This window comes from Lampetra planeri, chromosome 53 (genome assembly GCF_965212315.1).
Source record: "Lampetra planeri chromosome 53, kcLamPlan1.2.h2, whole genome shotgun sequence".
Classification (NCBI taxonomy): Eukaryota; Metazoa; Chordata; class Hyperoartia; order Petromyzontiformes; family Petromyzontidae; genus Lampetra; species Lampetra planeri.
Window position 1 is genome coordinate 2,110,086 of NC_136159.1, and position 23,334 is coordinate 2,133,419.

The window sequence follows — 23,334 nt, forward strand, 5'->3', positions numbered from 1 at the left end:
AGTTTTTTTTGAAAACTAAAAACATTTTTTTCAATTACGTTTTCGTTCCAATCGTTGAGTGCACATCGATGCATTATTCATTAAACACATCTAATGTTCCATAAATCATCATCATCCATGATTTCCTTTTCACTGTCGCACGGCTTGGTCTGGAGCAACCTCCGAGACAGCAGAGGGCAGTGCAAGCTCAGCCATTATATATACGGAGTGGTAGCTCTTGTAATCTCTCATTTACTTGATACAGCTGTCGTGGCTGTGACGGTTCCACCTGAAGACGGAAGCTTGTGTTGCCTCCGAAACGTCGTGCTTTTTTCTTACTTTTATTAATTGTAATGTTTTACCTACGTGACTTTACCGAAAAACCCTAAGAATATGAATCCTTGCAGTCACGAAAGCTTCAAATCTAGAACCCACGGCGTCATTCCCGGCCTCCATGTCGCTGCTGCCCGCCTCAACCACCCGCACTGACCAGCGTGGTGAAGTCTCTTCAAACACATCCGTGCCCACGACCCACAAGACGCGGGTGGGCAGACGACCAGTGCCTCTTGTGGGAAGTGGACCAGACAGGGTGGGACTTCACTGGGTGGACCAGATAGCATGAGGCTTCACAGGTTGGACCAAATAGAGTGGGATTTTCACAAGGTGGACCACATAGGATGGGACTTAACAGGGTGGACCAGATAGGACTTCACTGGATGGACCAGATAGGATGAGACTTCACAGGTTCGACCAAATAGGGTGGTATTTTCACAAGGTGGACCACATAGGATGGGACTTAACAGGGTGGACCAGATAGGACTTCACTGGGTGAACCAGATAGGATGAGACTTCACAGTTTGGACCAAATAGAGTGGGATTTTCACAAGGTGGACCAGATAGGATGGGACTTAACAGGGTGGACCAGATAGGATGGGACTTCACAGGTTGACCCAGATAGGATGAGACTATTCACTTAATTTATAAAGTGGGCATAGCAAAAATGATAGCCCGAGGCAGGGTGGTTCATCACATCGGAACGCACCGCACAGATGACACCCTGTAGCTGACACCCTGCAGATGACAGACACCCTGAAGACGACACCTTGCAGGCTCATCGTTCAACACCCACCCACGCGCACATCAATTAGGCACGCCCAGTCAAAAACTTGGCAAGTAAAACTCAGGGTGCAAAGGATCCTCCTGAAAATTGTCCCTTATTTTCGCATTGGCTGACGCTGTCTTCGATCAATGACTAAACGGTTTAAAGAAGCGGCGATGTTACGGTGGTAGTGGCGATCAAAGGTGACGACGACGATGACGACGATGATGATGGGGTGGTGATGGCGATGAGTGGGGGATCTTTTTGCAGACGCGATCGTGTGCTTGGTGAACACCGCGATGGGAGAGAGGGTCGGCTTGTGTCCACCGGGAGATAAGCACTTTTACATAATCTCGATTGAAAACGAAGTTCTTTAGAACTGCTTTTTGTGTTTAGTTTGTTGTCCTTCCCCCGCACATCCGATGAGCGCGGTTGGCTACGTACGGTACGAAAGACGTTCAACATGCATGCACGTACTTACACACACGTACTTCGCATACGTCCCCAACAACTTTTTTCGAGTCGCAACCATCCCCCAAAACTCGCAGCGTCCACAGCACCTTCGGTCTCTCACCCACACTACCACCCCCACCACCACCACCCCCACCACCACCACCGCTGCCACCACCACCACCACCCCCACCACCGCCACCACCACCCCCACCGCCACCACCACCCCCACCACCGCCACCACCAACACCACCCCCACCACCACCAACACCACCCCCACCGCCACCACCACCCCCACCACCACCACCGCCACCACCACCGCCACCACCAACACCACCACCACCGCCGCCACCACCACCACCCCCACCACCACCACCACCGCCACCACCAACACCACCCCCACCGCCACCACCACCGCCAGCAATTGTTCCGCACCCCCCCCCCCCAGCGGTGCCCACACGGCGAGGCTTGGAGGAGCCCCATCCCGCTCTGGCTCTGTGCTGAGCCACACGTGACCATCCCATGATCGCAACACCGCGCACAAACCACGTGGATCGGCGCGCGCAACAAAGACAAAGGTCCACCCCCCACGCGGACAGCCTCAACGCACCGCAGGAGCAAGTGCAGCATAGCGAGCACATTCGAAGGCCGGCACGGCGCACGAGGGGGGGGTGAGTGGGTGGCCAACGCCACGCCCGGCCGCCTTTGTCTCCCCACTGGCGATGTTTACACAGCATCACCAAGTACTCGTTCGAGGCTGAGACGAACTAGGGGAGGTCCAGGACTGGTTCAGATAATCACACCGATGTCGAGCGCAAACGGGAATCGAACCCGGCGGGCCGGGCTTCGTAGCGCAGCGTAGCGCCACCGCCACCGCTCTCCACCCTCGTAGCGAAAATATCCGTCACTCCGCCTTTACAGTCTGCGAGTGGCAAGCGTTGTTCCCCGAACCACTCTCTGTTTCGTTGGTATCGCCAACGGCGTGAACCCCTCTGTGTTTGCCCGACCACCCGCTGCCTTTCTGATAAACCCACGTCTGACAATGCCGTCTTCCGAGGTCACTTCTTTTTTTCTTGTCTTGCTGCTGCTGCTGCTGCAAGGTCCATCTCCGATCGACCCGTAGCCACGTTCGGGAATCGATTGGCGCGGAGTTTAGCCCAGGGTGCTGACGACGGCGGAGTGCGTGACCACGGCGGTAAGATGCCTCATTGAGGCCTGCCCCAATCATTGCTCGCCACAAATGTAGCCACGGTGGCTCGCTTGATCTCGTCAAATGAGCGTAAACCATCGTCACGCGAACTCCGCTCATCCTCGTAGCAGCAGCAGCCGGCGGCTTTTGTCTGCTCGCCATCGAACGAAGGCGGCGGTCACCGCGTCGCGCGGCGCTTTCGGATGCGCTGCTGCGGCCGTCTGGAACGCTCTTCCCTCCCGGTATTTGGAAGCCCCTGGGAGCTGTGCACTTCTAAATCATCATCATCGAGATTGACAAACTCGTTTCTTTAGAGCCGCTTTTTGTGCTTAGTCTGTTGTCCTTCCCACGCACCTCCGAGTAGCGCGGTTGGCTACGTACGGTGCGAACGAAGTTCAAAAGCCAGAGTGCACATACATACAGTGTCTAAAACAAACGGGACCTTTGTGGGGGGGGGGCTCTCTTTGTGCGCAAGGAAGTCGTGGGCTCGACTCAAGCCAAGTGTCGTGTTGGCACGGCCGATCTAGTTCATAGCCCCACGACTGTACGAACTTGAGCCAACGACACGAGCCGCGCAGGGCAGCTCCAGACTTTGCTCTCAGTGACCGTCAACTCGAGGCGAGTTAGAAGGTGCACGGCCCAATTTACCTTCGTTTGTTTTAAGCCTCTCAGCAAACACGCGATAAAAACCGCGTGTAGGAAAAAAAGAAACTCGTCGCGGTCGCTGCAGCTTTGCTCACTGTAAGTTGCTTCTGTTCTGAGTGCTGCTCGCGCTGATAGCGCAGGGAGAGCCGTCACTGTGAGCGGCTGATAAGAAGAGAGTCCACAGCGGCAGGGAGGGGGCCCACGACTCAATTTCATACAAACCACGACTCCATTTCAACAATGGCGTTTGTGTGACGTCACAATCGTATGACGTCACACTCGTCCGACGTCACAATCGTCGTGGTTGTAATTTGACTGAGTGTATTTAACTGATTCTAGATTTGAAGCTTTCGTGACTGCAAGGATTCATACTCTTAGTTATTTCGCTAAAGTCACGTAGGTAGAAACTGTGACAGTTTCACCTGAAGACGGAAGCTTGTGTTGCCTCCGAAACGTCGTGATTTTATTGTTTTATTTTTTCTAAATTTTTATGTAATTTTTTACCTACGTGACTTTATCGAAAGAACTAAGAGTATGTATTTAACTGCCTGCCGTCGTGTGACTGACGCGCTTGGTGCCACGTGATTGTGTCTAGAACGCTGTTACCGAAGGTTATTGTGTGTAGAACTCTGTTACCGTGGACGCCTCACGCTGCGTGGATTTGCGGCGGAGAGGACCCCGTTACGTCCCAATGGAAAAAAAGGCCTTTGTCTCGTGTGACATGACGCAATATTATAATTGATGTGTAGTTCTAAAAAATTAAATCCAAATCAAAATGATGATCCATCTCCATGGAGGAGGAGGGGTGGTCGTGAGCTGTGTAAGTTGGCAGCTGGTGGTAGTCAGTCCGCCTCTAACGATGCACCAACTCATATCGAATTGAAATGGATGTACTGCAACTATAACAAACGTCTTTTGATTCATCCGTGTTGTTGTATTTCAATTAATTTACGTGACCCCCCTCCCCCGCACCCGCGGTCACTAGAGGACGCTACAGTCATCTCCCATTAGCACGGTTGGCTACGTGCGGTGCGAAAGAAGTTCAACGCACGTGCATACAATGCAAAAATGTAGACAGTACGATATACACGGCAAGTCCTCGCTGAACGCGTTTTCGCTATAACGCGGTTCTTCCATTCGGGAACACCTTTCACAACAACGCAGAACACGCCCCCCCCCCCCCCCCCCGTTATAACGCGGGTTCTGAGCGGGCAATGACAACCTACAGCAGAGCACTGTAATCCGTTCTCGAATCGAATTGCGAACAAATGATCGATCTCGCCGTGGGGGGGCAGGTGGGGGTTGGTGGGAGGGGTTTGGGGGGGTGTGATTCATCGTCACACGCCGGCTAGAAGATTGAAAAACACTGCCCGCAGCAATGCCCCATTGGCAGAACAACAGGGAGCTAAAGCGCAACTGGATGCTGCGGCCCCACATGAGATGTGACCACACCCAGCCCAACTGGCTCTGTGACGTGGCCTCTTGCCAGCGTCACAAAAAGCCTCCCACCTGCTCGCGGTGGCCTCGTTCTTCGTCACACCTGGGGCAGGTGAGGTGCTCCAGTGGCGTCATCACACCGACCGCTCGGTGCGTTGACGACTTCCAGTGCGAGGTTCTCCTGCGCCAGAGCCGGGCGGTGAGTTGCGCACGGTGGGTTTGCTGCACTGCGCCTCGGTGGCTAGGAGATGTTAACTACCTCGCCAGGTATACAGGAGGGCGTGGGTTCCATCCCGACACTGACGCCTGCTGTGTATTTGGAGTTTGTGGTGTCTCTCTCATCATCATCATGGTGGCGAAATGTTAACTACCTCGCCAGGTATACAGGAGGTCGTGGGTTCGAGCCCGACACTGACGCCTGCTGTGTATTTGGAGTTTGCGGTGTCTCTCATCATCACGATGGCGAAATTTTAACTACCTCGACCAGGTATACAGGAGGTCGTGGGTTCGATCCCGACACTGACGCCTGTTGTACATTTGGAGTTTACGTGTCTCTCTCTCGTCATCATCTCGGTGGCAAAATGTTAACTACCTCGCCAGGTATACAGGGGGGCGTGGGTTCCATCCCGACACTGACGCCTGCTGTGTATTTGGAGTTTGCGGTGTCTCTCTCATCATCATCACGGTGGCGAAATGTTAAATACCTCGCCTGGTAGACAGGTCGTGGATTTGATCCCCACCCTGACAATGCCTGTTGTATATTTGGAGTTTATGTGTCTCTCATCATCATCACGGTGGCTAGGAGATGTTAAATACCTCGCCTGGTATACAGGAGGTCGTGGGTTCGATCCCGACCCTTACACCTGCTGTATATTTGTAGTTTGCGTGTCTCTCTCTCTCTCCCCGTGGTCTCATGGATTTTTCTCCGGGTCCTCCGGTATTTCCACCTTTGTAAACACGCTTCTGAAAGAAGAGCTCCCAAATAGCTCAGCGAGCCTTACCTGGTCAATGTAAAAATAGTTTCACATTGTTTAGTTCAACCAAGCCGACCTGACGATTTGATTCCCCGGCCACGTCTCACGTCAGTGGCGAGCGACCTCCTGAACCCACCCTGGGTTGTCCACCTTGAGCAAGGTGAAGTATGGCCAACCCAGGCTGGGTTGTCCACCTTGAGCAAGGTGAAGTATGGCCAACCCAGGCTGGGTTGTCCACCTTGAGCAAGGTGAAGTATGGCCAACCCAGGCTGGGTTGTCCACCTTGAGCAAAGTGAAGTATGGCCAACCCAGGCTGGGTTGTCCACCTTGAGCAAGGTGAAGTATGGCCAACCCAGGCTGGGTTGTCCACCTTGAGCAAGGTGAAGTATGGCCAACCCAGGCTGGGTTGTCCACCTTGAGCAAGGTGAAGTATGGCCAACCCAGGCTGGGTGTCCACCTTGAGCAAGGTGAAGTATGGCCAACCCAGGCTGGGTTGTCCACCTTGAGCAAGGTGAAGTATGGCCAACCCAGGCTGGGTTGTCCACCTTGAGCAAGGTGAAGTATGGCCAACCGAGGCTGGGTTGTCCACCTTGAGCAAGGTGAAGTATGGCCAACCCAGGCTGGGTTGTCCACCTTGAGCAAGGTGAAGTATGCACAAACAGTCCCCCGTGACCGCAGACGCAACGTGGGGAGGCCGTCGTGCAGTCAATAATTGCTCTGCACTATGATCTACATTATCTCGACTTCTATTCACCAGCATTAATGCGCGCTCGTAGCAATCGCTATTAATAATTGACTCACTGTACATATTCATCGTGTATTCGTGCGTTACATCTATTGACAAATCCACAATTGTCCCTCCCTAGCATTACCGCTCCTTAAACGAAACCCCCCCCCCCCCCCCAAAACACTCTGAGGCTGCATTGTGTAGGTGCGGTCGTGCTGACGGAACCCGGCTTTAGAAACCTGTCATGCAAATTCACTCCGTCACCCGATGTTGGCTCGGCGATAGTGAAGTAACCGTTAGCGCCACGCTGCGCTACAAATCCCGCCACCCGAGTTCGATTCCGGGCCACGGTCAACACCCGGTGACGATTATCTGAACCGATGCTGGGGGCCTCCCCTAGGTCGACTCAGCATCAAATGAGTACCTGGAGCGGCGGTGTGTGGGCGTCGTCACTGGGGAGACAAAGGCGGCCGGGCGTGGTGCTGGCCACCCACCCCCTCGTGTGCCGTGCCGGCCTTCATAGGTGCTACTCGCTAACAGCACTTGCCCCAACACTCAGTTAAGGCTACACGGGGGATCTTTGTCTTTAGTCCCGGACGATTGAGGACCCTAAGCAGTAATAACATTGAGGGGGGCACCCCCCCCCCCCACCTCCTCCTCTATCAATCCATAATATCCGAGTGAGATGACAGACGACATGTATATGCATAGACACGGGAGGTGCAGTATGGACGGGGAGATGATTATGATTTGAATCGGAGTCGATATTCGACGCAACCACATGCTGTGTCTGTGTGTGTGTGTGGGGGGGTGGGGTTTGTTGTTGCTCGCAATCCCCTTGAGTTGCTTGGGACCCCTTTTGCCTGCTCCGTGCTGCTCGCGCTGGGCGGGTTGCGCGCTGTTTGGCTCGCGAGCTGATTAGGACAACTTCGGCGGCGTGGGGAGCAGAGCCCTGCAGACCAAACAGCAGCAGCAGCAGGCCGGTCTCTCCACTTGCTGCTGGTAAAAGTCGACTTTGTTTTCGCTTCAACTCGGCGGAGAACTCCAAGCGACAGGGATATCGCGGTGGGCTGTGTGGGTTTGTGCGGTTTGCGCTGCTGCCGCTGAGTGTGGCTGGTTTGCCAAACCGCGTCCCCGAGTGTCTTCACGGGACGAGGAGGCGACCTGCCCGTGTTGCTGTTGCTGCTGCTGTAGTTGCTGCTGTTGTTGTTGCTGCTGCTGTTGTTGTTGTTGCTGTTGCTGTTGTTGTTGCTGTTGCTGTAGTTGCTGCTGTTGTTGTTGCTGCTGCTGTTGTTGTTGCTGCTGCTGTTGCTGTTGTTGTTGCTGCTGCTGCTGCTGTTGTTGTTGCTGCTGCTGTTGTTGTTGCTGCTGTTGTTGTTGTTGATGCTGCTGCTGCTGTTGTTGTTGCTGCTGCTGTTGTTGTTGTTGCTGCTGCTGTTGTTGTTGTTGCTGCTGCTGCTGCTGTTGTTGTTGCTGCTGCTGCTGTTGTTGTTGTTGCTGCTGCTGCTGTTGTTGTTGCTGCTGTTGTTGTTGTTGATGCTGCTGCTGCTGCTGTTGTTGTTGCTGCTGCTGCTGTTGTTGTTGCTGCTGCTGTTGTTGTTGTTGCTGCTGCTGCTGCTGCTGCTGTTGTTGTTGCTGCTGCTGTTGTTGTTGTTGCTGCTGCTGCTGCTGTTGTTGTTGCTGTTGCTGCTGCTGCTGTTGTTGTTGTTGATGCTGCTGCTGCTGTTGTTGTTGCTGCTGCTGCTGTTGTTGTTGTTGCTGCTGTTGTTGTTGTTGCTGCTGCTGCTGTTGTTGTTGCTGCTGCTGCTGTTGTTGTTGTTGCTGCTGCTGTTGTTGTTGTTGCTGCTGCTGTTGTTGTTGTTGCTGTTACTGTTGTTGTTGCTGTTGCGGCGTGGAGCGGTGGCCCGCGGTGGGTCCCGTCGTACGCCCTGCGAACCTCGAGGTACCCAAGTTCGATTCTCAACCCCGGCGAGTGATACCTGACCCCCCCGCCCCCGATTCACCAAGCCGCACTGACCGGCGTGGTGAAGTGTGGTCAAAAAGTGCGCACAGGAACGCCACGGGCGTGCTCGCCCTGCGTTCAGCAGTGGGGAGAGATCAAGGACTGAGCGCACCGCAGTATTATTATAATGACGATTGTTCTTTATTCGGTTTTTGTTGTTGTTTATCAGAGACGTCGCCTATTTTTTATTTTCATTTTAAGGCCGCAGTGTTATGGACGGATGTGTTGAGTTTTTTTTATTTTACTTGACTAACTGTACACCGCTGACACCGCCGCAGAATTGCCAAATCACGAGTTGATGGGATGGTGGTCTGTGCTGACGAGCCCTAAGAAGGAAACGGGTCTCCAGTTGAGTGTCTTTCACTGCTTCCTGTTGGGGTGGTGGTCTGTGCTGTGTGTGTTGTTGGTGTCGCTATGTGTGAGATTCACCTATTACATGCTACGTGTCAGATGCGTGATTGCTACGGGGTGTGAGTGCGTGAGAGCTCCTTCCCAAGTGGGGAGCGGTGGTGCAGCGGTTAGCGCTACGCTGCGCTACGAACCCGCTCACGGCCAACACCGGTGACGATTCTTTGAGCCGATCCTGGGCCTCCCTTGGGTCGACTCAGCCTCAAATGAGTACCTTGCGCGGTGTTTAAAAACATCGCCACCGGGGAGACAAAGGCGGTCGGGAGTGGTGGTGGCCACCCACCCCTCGTGTGCCGTGCCGGCCCTCACAGGTGCTACTCGCTAACAGCACTTGCCCCCAACGGTCTGTTCAGGTGACACGGGGGATCTTTGCCTTTGCTATGTGTGAGAGAGAGTGAGTGTGTGTGACACGCTACGTGTGAGAGAGAGTGTGTGTGTGAGAGAGAGAGAGTGTGAGTGTGACACGCTACGTGTGTGAGAGAGAGTGTGTGTGTGTGAGAGAGAGAGTGTGTGTGACACGCTCCGTGTGAGAGAGTGTGTGTGTGTGAGAGTGTGTGTGTGTGACACGCTCCGTGTGAGAGAGAGTGTGTGTGTGAGAGTGTGTGTGTGTGTGACGCGATCCGTGTGAGAGAGAGTGTGTGTGTGAGTGTGTGTGTGAGAGTGTGTGTGCGTGACACGCTCCGTGTGAGAGAATGTGTGTGTGAGTGTGTGTGTGAGTGTGTGTGAGTGTGTGTGAGAGAGTGTGTGTGTGACACGCTCCGTGTGAGAGAGTGTGTGTGTGAGAGTGTGAGTGCGTGTGAGAGAGTGTGTGTGAGTGTGTGAGTGTGTGTGTGAGTGTGTGTGAGTGTGTGTGAGAGAGTGTGTGTGTGACACGCTCCGTGTGAGAGAGTGTGTGTGTGAGAGTGTGAGTGCGTGTGAGAGAGTGTGTGTGAGTGTGTGAGTGTGTGTGGGGAGCGGTAGTGTAGCGGTTAGCGCGCTGCGCTATGAACCTGGCGACTCGAGTTCGATTCCCGCTCACGGCCAACACCAGTGACGATTATCTGATCCGGTCCTGGGCCTCCCCTAGGTCGACTCGGCCTGAAATGAGTGCCTGGTGCGGTGTGTAAACATCGCCACTGGGGGAGACAAAGGCGGTCGGGCGTGGTGCTGGCCACCCACCCCCTTGTGTACCGTTCCAGCCTTCATAGGTGCTCGCTAACAGCACTTGCCCCCGCAGTCTGTTAAGGCTACACGGGGGATCTTTGTCTTGTGTGTCACGCTACGTGCAGGACGCGTGACAAGCTACGGGGCGTGTGTGAGCTCACTCCCAACGGCCATCGCGTTGGGCCTTAGGGCCCCCCTCCCCATCTCCTCACGTGGTATCTTTTAATAAACATGAATGCATGCGTTGTCACAACGCGTATCACTATATACCCCCCCCCCCATGACAATCATCATCGCCTTCACGCACAAGCCGAGGCAAGGCAGTTGCTGTTTTTTAAAACTTTTTTTAAACTTTACCAAAGATTCCCATCCTCGGGACCACAAGACGCACATTGTCCGTTGTTTGCGTCTTATAAAGTGGTAGGTGTGTAAGATCAGATTTGTCTAACTTTATTGTGAACAAACACACGTTTTGGGGTGAGTCTCATAAACTGGTGTGTGTGTGAGAGAAAGAGTCTATTTGTCTCACGATATTGTTCACACACACACACGAAGACCCCGTCACATATTGTCCCTTGATGTTGAGCTTCTACTGCATTGCATCTAAGCGCCGCTGTCATTGACTGCTCGTCACGAATTGTTTGACGAATTCACGCGAAAGAGTAAACGGTGATGCTGCTGCTGCTTCGTTGGGTGGGGTGTGCACAAGAACAAACAACAACAAAAACCTCTTCTTGGTTCTTTCGGTAAAGTCACGTAGAAGGGAAGTAATAAAATAATAAAAATAAAACATAATAAAATCAAATAATTCTCACGACGTTTCGGCTACAACGCAAGCAGCCATCTTCAGGTGAAGAATGAGACACTGCCAAGCTAGGAGCTTATAGATAAGCTGAGTTGGAGGTGGAAGAAGAAGAGAGCCTTAACAAAAGAATGTGCATATCAAGAGGAATTTAGCATATTCATGGGAAATGCGTAGGAGGTGGGCGGGGGGGGGGTTCAAAGTCATATTATGCCCATGCATTATGCAGGATCAACAGCACCAAAGGGAGGGGGGGGGTAGCATTGCTAAATTCCTCTTGATATGCACATTCTTTTGTTAAGGCTCTCTTCTTCTTCCACCTCCAACTCAGCTTATATATAAGCTCCTAGCTTGGCAGTGTCTCATTCTTCACCTGAAGACGGCTGCTTGCGTTGTAGCCGAAACGTCGTGAGAATTATTTGATTTTATTATGTTTTATTTGTATTATTTTATTATTTCCCTTCTACGTGACTTTACCGAAAGAACCAAGAAGATGAATTCCTGCAGTCACGAAAGCTTTAAATCGAAAAACAACAAAAACGTTTGATTTTAAAGCTTTCGTGACTGCAGGGATTCGTCTTCTTGGTTCTTTCGGTAAAGTCACGTAGAACGGAAATAATAAAATTATTTTGTCAAGGCGCTCTTCCCCCCTCCATCCCAGCTTAAATAGACGCTCCAAGCCTGGGGTGTGTCATTCAGACTCTGTCTTCTCGACAGATCTGTTCTCCACCTGAGGACGGCTGCTTGCGTTGTGGCCGAAACGTCGTGAGAATAATTTTATTATGTTTTATTTATATTATTTTATTATTTTATTACTTCCATTCTACATGACTTTACCGAAACAAAAACGTCAACACATTTGTCGAGGACACCGCGTGTTTGTGCGACCTTACAATAATAGGCGACGTTTCGGGCAATGGCTCTTCTCCGTAGCAACATTCTCTCGAGCAAAGTTCGCCTGCTGACAACTCGTCACAGCTGTACCCACACGTAAGGACGCGTGGGCACAGCTGCGTAGTTGGAGTTTGTGGTGTCTCCCTCTCTCGCCTCGTGGTCGCGTGGGTTTATTCCCTCCACATTCGGAATCGACATCAGAGTGATTTGGCTGCTGTACATCTCCACGTGATGATGATGATGCTGCTGCTGGGCCACTTCGTTGAGCTCTCCTTAGGCGTGGCCAAGTCGCTTCTGAAAATAATTAACCCGAAAAAACTAAGTTTTTCACTATAAATCCTTTATATGCGTGGCATCGGTTTTATTTTATTATTCATTTCTGTTTTTCTTGAGTAAGAGTTTCATTTTTATCACATTAGTATTTTAAATTAAATATGAAAAAAAAATTGCTAAAAAGTGGAAAATTTTGGGAAAAAAATTTCACAAAAATAAATTGTCACGCACAACGAGTCTGTGTGCAAAATGTCAGCTCGATTGGATCACGGGAAGTGGGTTAAAAAACGACCGAAAGATTTGCACGGTCGTAAGCGCGCAAGCAAGCAAGCAAGTGAACTTAATATAGAGGATTTAAAAAGAGCCTTACCTGGTAAAATAAAAAAAAAGTTGTTTCGTTTTAGTTCAACGTCTGAGTTACCAACCCAGATCGATCGACCATTAACTTAGAACGGACAACCATCCGGAACGTACTTGATGGTCGCGAGTTAGGATTTGTTTCGCATGGAAATATTTGCTGGCAAGAAACCAATACCTTGTAGTTCCATTTCGTAGATGCTAGAGGCATCAACTCGTTTCGCCGTGTCTCCTTTTAAAGACGCAACACCTTGGGAGGGAGGAGGGGGGCTGGCGGGCAAAGTCAGCGAAGCGTGAGGCCACGGCCTTCTTTGTTTCCCCGGGGGTAACAAAAAAAACCTTCCACAAGACAAAGCTCTTCCGTGCGTTGTTGTCTATTTTGGGAGAGGCATGGCCACACCACCATTACGGCCGCACCATCACGGTTACACATCATGGTCACACCATCGACGCTGGCTCGCGCGCGCACACAATGGCCCCATTATTCTTCCGAGCTGCGTGATCACACACACACACTCACACGCACTCTCACGCACTCACTCACACACATTCGCACTCACACACACTCGTACTCACAACAACAACAACCGCCATTCGCCACTAAGTGGCGGTGACGTCACCACGACGCTTGTGCCAGGCCATGTGCACCTTGAGGCCACGTGAAGTGTCGAACGCCCGCTGGCAGGAGGTCACGGGGCAGACCCAGGTGCCACGGGTCGACTGACTGAGATGACCGAGATGAGTGGCTGATGCACCACCTGTGCCTCCTACTGTGCCAACTTGCTGTGCTTTAGCCACCCGGCGTTCCGCTCGTTGTTGTGAGCGTCGCTCCTCCGCCCTCCGTTGTTGTTGAAGGGCGACTGCCTCCAACTGCCCAGTAGCGTCCTTCACGAGCCTCCTCTACTGAGGCCGATCTTGACACCGCTGGTACCAGTCGTCGGCAAGTCCACTCAGCTCCACGTCCTCCTGTACCACGTCACTCCATCTCTTCTCTAGCCCGTGCCGCGCCCGTTTAGCCCCCTCGATCCGGCCGAACACACACTCACACACACACTCACTCACACACTCACTCTCGTTCTCACTCTCTCGTTCTCACACCATTCGCCACTCTCGTCGCGTCCTCCTCCTCCTCGTGCTCGTCGCCGTGAGCCCAGCGATGTCTCGCGCGTCGTGAGAGTGGCGGCTCAAGAAAAGTAGCGCAGCCCACGATTTGTGTAACGCGGAGAGACAACAATGGAATGAGTCGTTATTTAGATTGTGGTCTGGGGTATGAAGACCGAACGGATTTATTTTAATTTATTTTCTCTGCGATTTTTTTTATTGTTACGTGCATTTTTACTCGTTATTTATATATTATTTTTTTATTGTTATTTACGTATTCATTTTTTTCATTCGCTCAGTAGTGGGGTTTTATTTTTGTATTTTTTGTACGGAACTGGACAATTGATGTGCAGCATTGTGGGATGCAATTGCATGAACGACGCTATATAAAATGAAATTATTATTATTACTAGAAAACATTCTTCCACAAAAAGCGGTGAATCACTCCTCCGATAAATCTCGCCTTAAGTTTTGACGAGCGCACCCTTTTTGTTGGCCGATGTTGTTGCAACAACGCAGAGGCGACCTTCCGGCCAGACCCTGTTCGGACTTCTCCTGGACCAGCCAGAGGGAGAGGCAGGGACGAGGAGGAGGAGTGAATGACGGTCGGCCTTACGATGGGCGACAGCTCGGGCGAGTACGACTACCTCATCAAGATGCTGTCGTTGGGCGACTCGGGCGTTGGCAAGACCAGCGTCCTGGGCTGCTACGTCGATGGCAAATTTTCAACAAAGTTCATCTCGACCGTGGGAATCGATTTCCGCGAGAAGCGCGTGGTGAGCTCTCCATTGTCACGTGCACCGCCGTGTCCCACCCACCCCACTGGCGTGTCCCACCCACCCACCGCTGTGTCCCACCCACCCCACCCCCGTGTCCCACCCAGACCACCCCACTGCCATTGCGGTTCAAGGCAGGGCGAACTTGTCCATGACGAGAGCATCCTTTATATTCCCAGATCTTTAATCCCGGTGGGAAGGAGGGCCCGACTGGGGATGGCCTGAAGATTCACCTGCAGCTGTGGGACACCGCTGGGCAGGAGAGGTACCCCCCCACCCGCACCCCCATCTCGCCATCGCCTCTCGCTACCGAGTGCACGCTCGCTCGCATTCGCGCAGCGTTCCTGTGCGGCGACGCGTTCGAAGGGTCGCGCTCGCTACAAACAAAGCTCTCGCCACAAATTAACCCCAATAACCTCGCCGGCTCGTCGAGGAGCGTGAACCATCATCACGCGAACTCCGGTCAACGCATCGTAGAGACATTTATTCATGCAGGGCAAATCTGGATTCACTTTGGCACCATTGAGTCTCACAAGCAGGGTGTGATCTGTTAAACCATCCACAAATTATATGCTAATGTAATAAAAAATACAAATGAGGCACAATAAACAGGAAACAAATCTAAATATAAATATTTTTTTAAATATGATATTCATTTTACCAGCTAAGGCCCAATCAGCTACGTAGCGATTTTTCAGAAGCGACCTGGCCACAAATGACAGCTCAACGAAGTGGCTTATCACGTGGAAAATTACAGCAGCAAAATACTCCAAACACGTGACGTTGATTCTAAATGTGGACGTGAGACGTGGCCGAGGAATCAAATCGTCAGGTCGGCTGGGTTGAACTAAACAATGTGAATCTATTTTTACATTGACCAGGTAAGGCTCGCTGAGCTATGTGGAAGCTCTTCTTTCAGAGGCGTGTTTCTAAAGGTGGAGAGAAAGACCGGAGGACCCGGAGAAAAATCCATGAGACCACAGGGAGAGAGAGAGACATGCAAACTACAAATATACAGCAGGTGTAAGGGTCGGGATCGAACTCACGACCTACTATATACCCAGTGGCGGCTCCTGCAAAATCTCTCAGGGGGGGCAAATGTCTGGATGATTGATAAGGATAAGGTCCACCCATGCAATGGATAAATTAACAGCTTAAGCATGTAAAGGCAACTTCACTTCTTTAATATTAATGAAAAATAAAGTGACTCTTACAATACATCTTGTTTGTTTCTATACTCACTATTAAAACAAACCATCTCAAGTTTATTTTATTAAAGATTCCACTAGGTGGCGATAAATTATATTGTTGGATGAAACGTGCTTACGTATGATGACGTTAGCACGTATGATGACGTAAGCACGTTAGTGCATGCCCTCCCGGAAGCCATAGAGAATGCATTGGAGCGCCCGCCGTTCGAAAAAAAACATCTTTCAATGTAAGTCTATGGGGCCACTCGGGGCGATTCTCAGCCGGAGTGAAATCGCCCAAAAAGAGGCGGTACTCCACAGAACGTGACATGACGCTGATTGGACTATATCCAGAGGCTGACAGTGACGACTAGCGTGACTCTGTGGTTCAATGACATTGGTGGTGCGTCGCCCAATCGCCCTAATGAAGAAACCGCCCCTGTATATACCAGTCGAGGTAGTTAACATCTCCTAGCCACCGTGATCATGATGAGAGAGAGAGAGACACGCAAACTCCAAATATACAGCAGCAGGCGTCAAGGTCGGGATCGAACTAACGATCCCCTGCACACCAGGCGAGGTAGTTAACATCTCACCACCACGGCACCCCAATCATCACAATCAGCAGCCATGATCAATCCACTGCTGTGTGAAGGCCTCCTCAAGTTATCGCCACCTCTATGGATCCTGCAAAGTAACAATCCACCTCGAGCCTGCAATGAACCGATTCTATCGCTCCGATCTGCGTGGTGGGGCCATCATCCAAGGTACAGACAAATTGTCAAGATAAAACAAAATGTGCTCCCTTCCGTACGAATGAGATACATTCGTCCAGAAGAAGCAGCTGTGTTAATGCTCCAGCGTTATTTAATTCTCGATATAGAACACAAACTAGAGATATCTGTATATAACTCGTGTGCCGACTGGATCTGCGATTGGTCTCGGTTAGACGAAGTGTGAGAGGGATGTTGATGTGCGCTTGGCTGGGAGTGTGCTTGCGTGTGTGTGGTCGTCTTCTGTGGTCGTGTCTGTGCGTGTGGTGGGGAACGGTCGTGTAGGGGTTAGCGGACTGCCTTACGAAACCGGCGACCCGATTTCGATTCCCGCTCACAGCCAACACCCAGTGATGCTTATCTGAACCGGTCCTGGGCCTCCCTCTAGGTCGACTCAGCCTCAAATTAGTACCTGTTGCGGTGTGTAAAAACATCGCCAACTCGGGAGACAAAGGCGGCCGGGCGTGGTGCCGGCCACCCACCCCCTCGTGTGCCGTGCCGGCCTTCATAGGTGCTCGCTAACAGCACTTGCCCCAGCTGTCTGTTACAGGCTACACGGGGGATCTTTGTCTTTTGAGCGGTAGTGCAGCGGTTGACCTTAGTTCGATATCCCACTCACGGTTAACATTCGTGAAAAATATCTGAACCGGTCATGGGCCTCCCTTAGGTCAACTCTGCCTTAAATTGAGAAATCCATCAGCATCTGGGACACAAAGGCGGCCGGGCACGGTGCTTGCCATCCTGTGCCCGTGAGTGCACCGTATTGGCTTTTGTAGGTGCTCCCAACTGACACTTGCTCCACAACAATTGGTAAAAAGCTCCACGTGGGGGATCTTTTGTCTTTGTTTTCTGCGCAGATTCCGGAGTTTGACCAACGCGTTCTTCCGCGACGCCATGGGCTTCTTTGTGTTCTTTGACATCACGGACGAGCAGAGCTTTGTGAACGTGCGTCACTGGATGGGTGAGTGACTTTTACGAATCTAACAAAAACGAAACATCTATTTACGGTATACTCGATTATCCGCGTGCGGTTGATCCGATTTTCGGATGAACCGCGCATCTGAGATTTTGACATAAATTAATAACTCGTGGATTTTTCCTTAAAACCAAATTAATAATCTAAAAACAGTAATACATTGTTATTCCTGGAAATGTTTATGACAAGTCACGTGCTTAAACTGAACAAATGCGTGCTCCGGTTAATACAAAATCCACGTGATCGTCTCTACAATACAGTAGTTGCAATATCTTTACAACAGTGGGGTGGAGTTTGATTGATGTTGATTGACGTGGATCTGCTATCATCCACTCGGTGGGCCAAGTCTTCTGCACAGGAGCAGGAAAGTGTTATCACTAGCACGTGCATTGATCAATAAATTCCTAACTATAATTTTTTTTCATTAACAAACATTTTTTTTACTCTTAAACACAATTTATGTTAGTGGTTTTTCGGCATAGAGATCCGTGGAAAATGGATATTTTTGGATGATCCGCGATTTTGAATTCTCCGCTGCTGTCTTCCCCGACGTGAGCACGGATCATCGAGATTCTACTGCATTAGTTTTATATACGTAGCATCGTCGTAGTTCACGCAAATTGCATCTCACGTTCGCTGAGGAACCACAGATCAAGCTGAGGAGCTGCCAGGATGTGAGCCGGCACCACCGACAATTGCTCTGCAGTTCTCTGCACATTAAAATGTTTTCAGCCAATGTTGGTGGAAACCGGAACACCCAGAGAAATCCCACGCATGCGAGGGGGCAACGCTCTATCCCATAAAGAAGACGCAGACAGTATCGGCCGACACTTTGTCCGCACTGCATTCCGCTGGCAAGCCAAGGGTACGACACTTCCTCGACGCCCACGGGAAGGGAGTCTCGCAACTTTTTGTCATCATCCGAGCGGTGATCCACCGACCCTCGCCGCTGCTGCCCCCACAGTTTCGTATCACCGGGCAGCCACGTGCATAGCCACCACCTCCGCCACCCAGCACGCCTCCCAACTCACACCTGGGCTGCTGCAAGTGAGCTCCGCTGACTTGAGAATATTTCGTGTGACGATGCTTCTTCAGCTTGACCGCAGATGAGCCTCTCTCGCCATCTCGGTTAACGGACGGTCACCGCGTCTCGGTGATGCGCGACAGATCTCGTCTACGTCTACTGGCGGGCAGCGAGAGATTTTGGTTGCAGGGACCGAACTGCGAATTCGGCGTGAGAGCGTCTTCCGCTGGCTGACGCAATGCTGACCGGGCGATGCGGCCACCCCTCTGCCTTTGCGCGTGTGCGCGTGTGTGTGTGTGCGCGTTTGCGTGCGTGTGTGTGCGCGCGCGGGGGAAGGACAGACCAGCTGCAGCACCACGCGTACTGCCCCAACCCGGACGTGGTGCTGTGCGGAAACAAGGCCGACCTGACGGAGCAGCGCGCCGTTGGCGAGGACGACGCGCTGTCGCTCGCGAGCGAGTACGGGTGAGCGCAGCACCGGCCTCGACATCGGATGCCGTTTCTGCGGCCGTCTGGAATGCCCCCTTGCGACATTAGGAAGGCGCTGGAGCTGTGCGCTTTTAAGTCATGTAGATCAACAAACTCCTTTCTTCAGACGTTGTGGAGCAGGTGGGAGTCTCCACACTTTACTTCACCACACGTGACCTGCATCGCTTCTTTAGGACTGCCTTTTGTGTTTCTTGTCCTTCCCCCCCCCCCCATAAGAAAATAGTTCAACATACATCCTGCCGATCGGCTAACTGTGGTGAACTCATCTGTATCGCTGGGTGGATGGAGGCGGAGGTGGGGGGGGGGAGATTTCGAGAAACTTGACTCATCGTTTCAACTGCGGCACCGAGACACGGAGTCAAACCGGCGACCTCAGTGCGCTGACCATCGCACCACGGCAGCGCTCTGGAGGGATACCTGAAGTCATGACGAACGTAGACACACCTGCCTAAATCCGACACAAGCTTGAGGCTGGACAAATCACTCCAAAGTGACGCCACCACAGGGCACTCTCTCTGGTGATGTCACCGCATTCGCCCGAGGGCGGCGTGGGCTGCGCTGTTCCAAATTCAAATGAAGTCGTGGGCCCTCTCCTGATGGCCCACGAACTCGTTTCAATACGAGCCGCGGCCCGTTGCGGCGCTACGCCTCGATACGTCGAAAGAACGCCGAGTCACTCGCGCGTCCCGAGATTCGGCGGTGAACGGGACCCCCCCCCCCCACCCTGCAAGCTGCAGGCGTCTCGGACACGGGAAAGGGGTTAAGAAGCCGGTTGCGCACCTAGCGACAGAGGCGTCCGCGTGCGAGCAACTCCGTTGCGTGTAACAACACACCGCTCGGGTGCGGACCCGGCTCAATGCTCGACACCCCTGTGTGTGCGTGCCTGCGTGTGCGTGTGCGTGTGCCTGCGTGTGCGTGTGCCTGCGTGTGCGTGTGCCTGCACGTGCGTGTGCCTGCGTGTGTGTGTGCCTGCACGTGCGTGTACCTGCGTGTGTCTGCGTGTGCGTGTGCCTGCATGTGCCTGTGTGTACCTGCGTGTGCCTGCGTGTGCCTGCATGTGCCTGCATGTGTGTGTGCGTGCCTGCGTGTGTGTGTGCCTGCGTGTGCACGTGCGTGCGCTCTCAGGATGCCGTACGTGGAGACGAGCGCGGCGACGGGGGAGAACGTGGCGCGTGCCGTGGAGCTGCTGCTGGAGCGCGTGATGCGCCGCGTGCAGCTCGGCCCCGAGCACGCCTGGATCCCCGACTGGGCCGTGGGGGCGGCTCCCCCGAAACCCCGGAGGTCGTTCTCGCGCGACGACGGCGGCGGAGGAGGAGAGGGGGCCGGCGGCAAATCGTGCGGATGCTGACAAGGGGGTGCGGGGGGACTCACCGCGAGATGGCCCACGACACCCGGCGCATCCGACGAGACGCGCCAGGCGGTGTCGTTCGCTCCCCGTAGCTCCGTGGCGGAATCATCGGAGGGAGGGAGGGGGGGGGTGCCCCTCTAACCGTGCTCGTGTCAACAGAAAGGGGATACTTTATTAGCTGCTCCTCACTCATCGAGGGGGGTCAGCTGCTCGGTGCCCACGTGATCGCTCCCACGTGCTTTTGAGTGATAAGAACAGGGGGCACGTTATGCGTCTTGACCCCCCCCCACCACCCCCAATTCTCAGAATCATCAATTTTTATTTATTGCTGGAGGAATTCGATGAGACGTAATCTTTTTACACAGATGTTCAGTAAGAGGGGGGTAGGAAGGGGGCGTTGGTCAGAAAGTTACAACGAACAATTACGAAAGCACGCCAGGAGTGCAAATTTAAGCTTAAACTAATTTTATTTTTAGCCTCATTCCGGACGAGGGACTTTTGATCGGCAGCTGTCACCTCTTTTCCAGCCGCGTTATGGGACCATTTGCTGCGTTCTACGTATCCTCAAATGTTTTAAAAAAATCCTGGCAGACGTTGCAGACGTTGGGGACGTTACCCAATGAAATCAAACGTGTATTTGTGTATTTTGTTTTTACGCAATCGTGCATGTAGCTCAAACACTGTGTCCAACCTTTCCCCCCCACCCCGTCTCTCTCTCAAGGGGAACCTTGGGCAGTCACTCAGGCATGTGTACAACAACGAGAGACGATGACTTTAGCCCCCATCCTCATTCCCATTGGGGGGGGGGGGGGGGTGGGGATGCTGGGATATGAATGTAAATTGCACACCACATTATTGTTTTGCACCACCCCCAATCTAGAGCAGGGGAATACCGGATGAAAAAGAAACGTGCGAAAAAAAATCGGCGAGCAACTTGAGAAGCACGACTCTAACCACGGTGATTGTTCATCTCGGCAGCCACCAAGGGCTCAAACGCAGGTCCTTTACATCATGCCCCTCGTGCCCAGACGCCGGGAGTGGCGTTCATCCGCGTGCTTCCAGCTGCCAGCGAGCTCAAGGTGCTGTTATAGAAAATCGAGTTCGTTTATGAAGTCATTTTTTAGGGCCGTTGGCCACGATTGGGCAAAAAAATTACTTGAGCCTACTTTTTCACTCCAGGCAACTGGAGCGCAAGGGCTACGAGTAATGAGTGCACCAGTATCTCACGCCGTTATTATTATTATCACAGCACAAGTCGAATACGCGGGCTGAAGTGCATCACAGGACGGTATCACCTGCAGCAGTTTTACAGGAGGGGGAGGGGTTGGAGTAGCTGTAAGATTCCCAGTTTGCTGTCTTTTTAGAATACATTTTTTTTACAAATGTTTACTGCAAAGCGAATGGCGTACAGTATTTTTATACGCATGTACCGTAACTTCTTTTACACCATACACAGCCAACCACACTCAGAGGTGTGGGGATAATAAACTAAAACACAATAAGCAGTTGTAAAGAAACGTGTTTTCCCCATCTAGAGTTTGAAGTGCATAGCTCCAATGGCTTCATAAAAATCGAACAAAGAGCGTTCCAGACGGCCGCAGAAGCACATCTTAAAATGTGTGATGTGCAGTGACCGTCGACTTTGTTCGATGGACAGCAGCCAAAAGCCGCTGCGAGGATGACCGGAGTTCACGCGACGGTTTGCCCTCCTTGGTGTTCACCTTCAGTACTCACCCGGGTGGCCACCTGGCTTCAACCGCAACCCGCCACGACTCGCATTGGTCCGAGCCAACACCACCGGTGGCTTCTGGTTCTCTGTAGCAATCTTTACCGCCCCCAATCAACACGCATATTTGCACTGCGGCTTCCTGTTCACGCAACCAAAATACCAGCACGGAAACGGCGAGACAGGGCTTCAGTGCAGCAGCAGCAGCAGCAGCGTGGGGCTCGAGGGCAACACTCGTAGCAGGAAGGGAACGAGATAATTATTAATTTGGTCAGCCCACCAAGCTATGCGAGGTCTGTCTATCAGAAGCGACCAGGCGATCACAAATGATAGCTCAACGAAGCGGCTTAACACCGTGTGGAAATTTACAGCAGCTAAATACTCTAAAGGCAGGTTTCTAAATGCGGAGGGAAAAACTAGAAAAATCCACACGACCACGGAGAAAATGCAAAATCCAAATATACAGCAGGAGTCAAGATTGATCCCACGACCCCTGCATGCCAGGCAAGGGAGTTAACATCGCACCACTGCTGCGAGTGGGGAGGTGTCGAGTAAACCAGCCGCTACTGGTTGGCAACTAGGGCCAGTTTTGGCTGGGTTGGTGGAATCCCACTACAAATTGCCAGGTACCCAGAGCACAAAGTCGCAACCGAGTGGTAGTGTACAGGGCCTCCAGGAGGCAAGCACGAGGCGACGCCAGCTCATGGTGCCGAGGGTTCCAGTGGCGAGTGGTGGCGGCCCACTCGCCTTCGCACGCAAAACAAAGAGGAATGCAGACTTATGGGAGGCCCAAAGTACTCGAAGACCTAGGTTTGGATTCATCCTGTGAACAGTTATCGTTTTAGACATACGGGTCAACTGGAGGAGTGCCCAGAAAACCCATAGAAAGTAAAATGGCAGAGCCTTACAGATACGTTAGAACCCACTTCCAACAAATTTGAGCACTTCATAAATTTACAGAACCCATCAACGCGTGCTTCCAAAGCCCTGGGATTGCGAACTTCTTTTGCACCGTACATAGCCAACCGTGCAACTCAGGAGGTGCGGATTGCAGGCACGAAGCCAACAGGCAGCTGGTCTTCCCCAGGGCCGTGCCACCACAAGGAAAGACAGGCAGAAGGTGGAGGTGGATTCAAAGTCACGGAGACTTTCGGATAGGAGGCGGGGGCAGAGGCTCCAGCGAGGCATAGCAAAACGCGACTCGAAAGTTGGGCCATCAGAGACCCAACTCGAGCCAAGCCGCGTGGATTGTGAAACCGAGGTGGGTGGGAGGGGACCACGTGATGATGAAACAAGGAAGATGGAGCAATGAAATGAGTGTGGGGGGCAGCACAGAGTCTGTGGTGAAGGCCCGATGAAAACCCTGGCTCGGACATCAGTTTGGAGCACGCCAAGTTGCCAGTAGGGCCCCACGCTGCGCTCATGGACCGGTGGCGGAGGCGTCACACATAGGTCTGCCCGACTGCTCTTACAATCGGGTAGTGGACCTTGTTATTTGTTAGTTGCGGCAGTTACAGGGATTTTTAAAAAAAATAAAAGTTCGGCTTTCACT

The 23,334-nt window shown here is 52.3% G+C and overlaps 1 protein-coding gene across 5 annotated transcripts; it reads left to right on the forward strand.

Moving 5' to 3' along the window:
- Nucleotides 1–4,765: 4,765 nt before the first annotated feature.
- LOC144734824 (ras-related protein Rab-27A-like) lies at nt 4,766–21,558 on the forward strand. Of its 5 annotated transcripts, none has more exons than XM_078617213.1 (6): nt 4,766–5,012; nt 14,000–14,256; nt 14,436–14,521; nt 17,077–17,180; nt 18,561–18,684; nt 19,834–21,558. In XM_078617213.1, exons 2-6 carry the CDS (start codon nt 14,080–14,082, stop codon nt 20,054–20,056), a joined length of 714 nt encoding a protein of 237 aa, XP_078473339.1. In that variant the 5' UTR covers nt 4,766–5,012; nt 14,000–14,079; the 3' UTR covers nt 20,057–21,558. The 5 variants fall into 5 exon arrangements, with proteins under 5 accessions (XP_078473339.1, XP_078473338.1, XP_078473337.1 ...); XM_078617212.1 differs by having other exon boundaries at nt 4,766–4,998; XM_078617211.1 differs by lacking the exon at nt 4,766–5,012 and adding an exon at nt 7,320–7,502.
- The last annotated feature ends 1,776 nt before the right edge of the window (nt 21,559–23,334 follow it).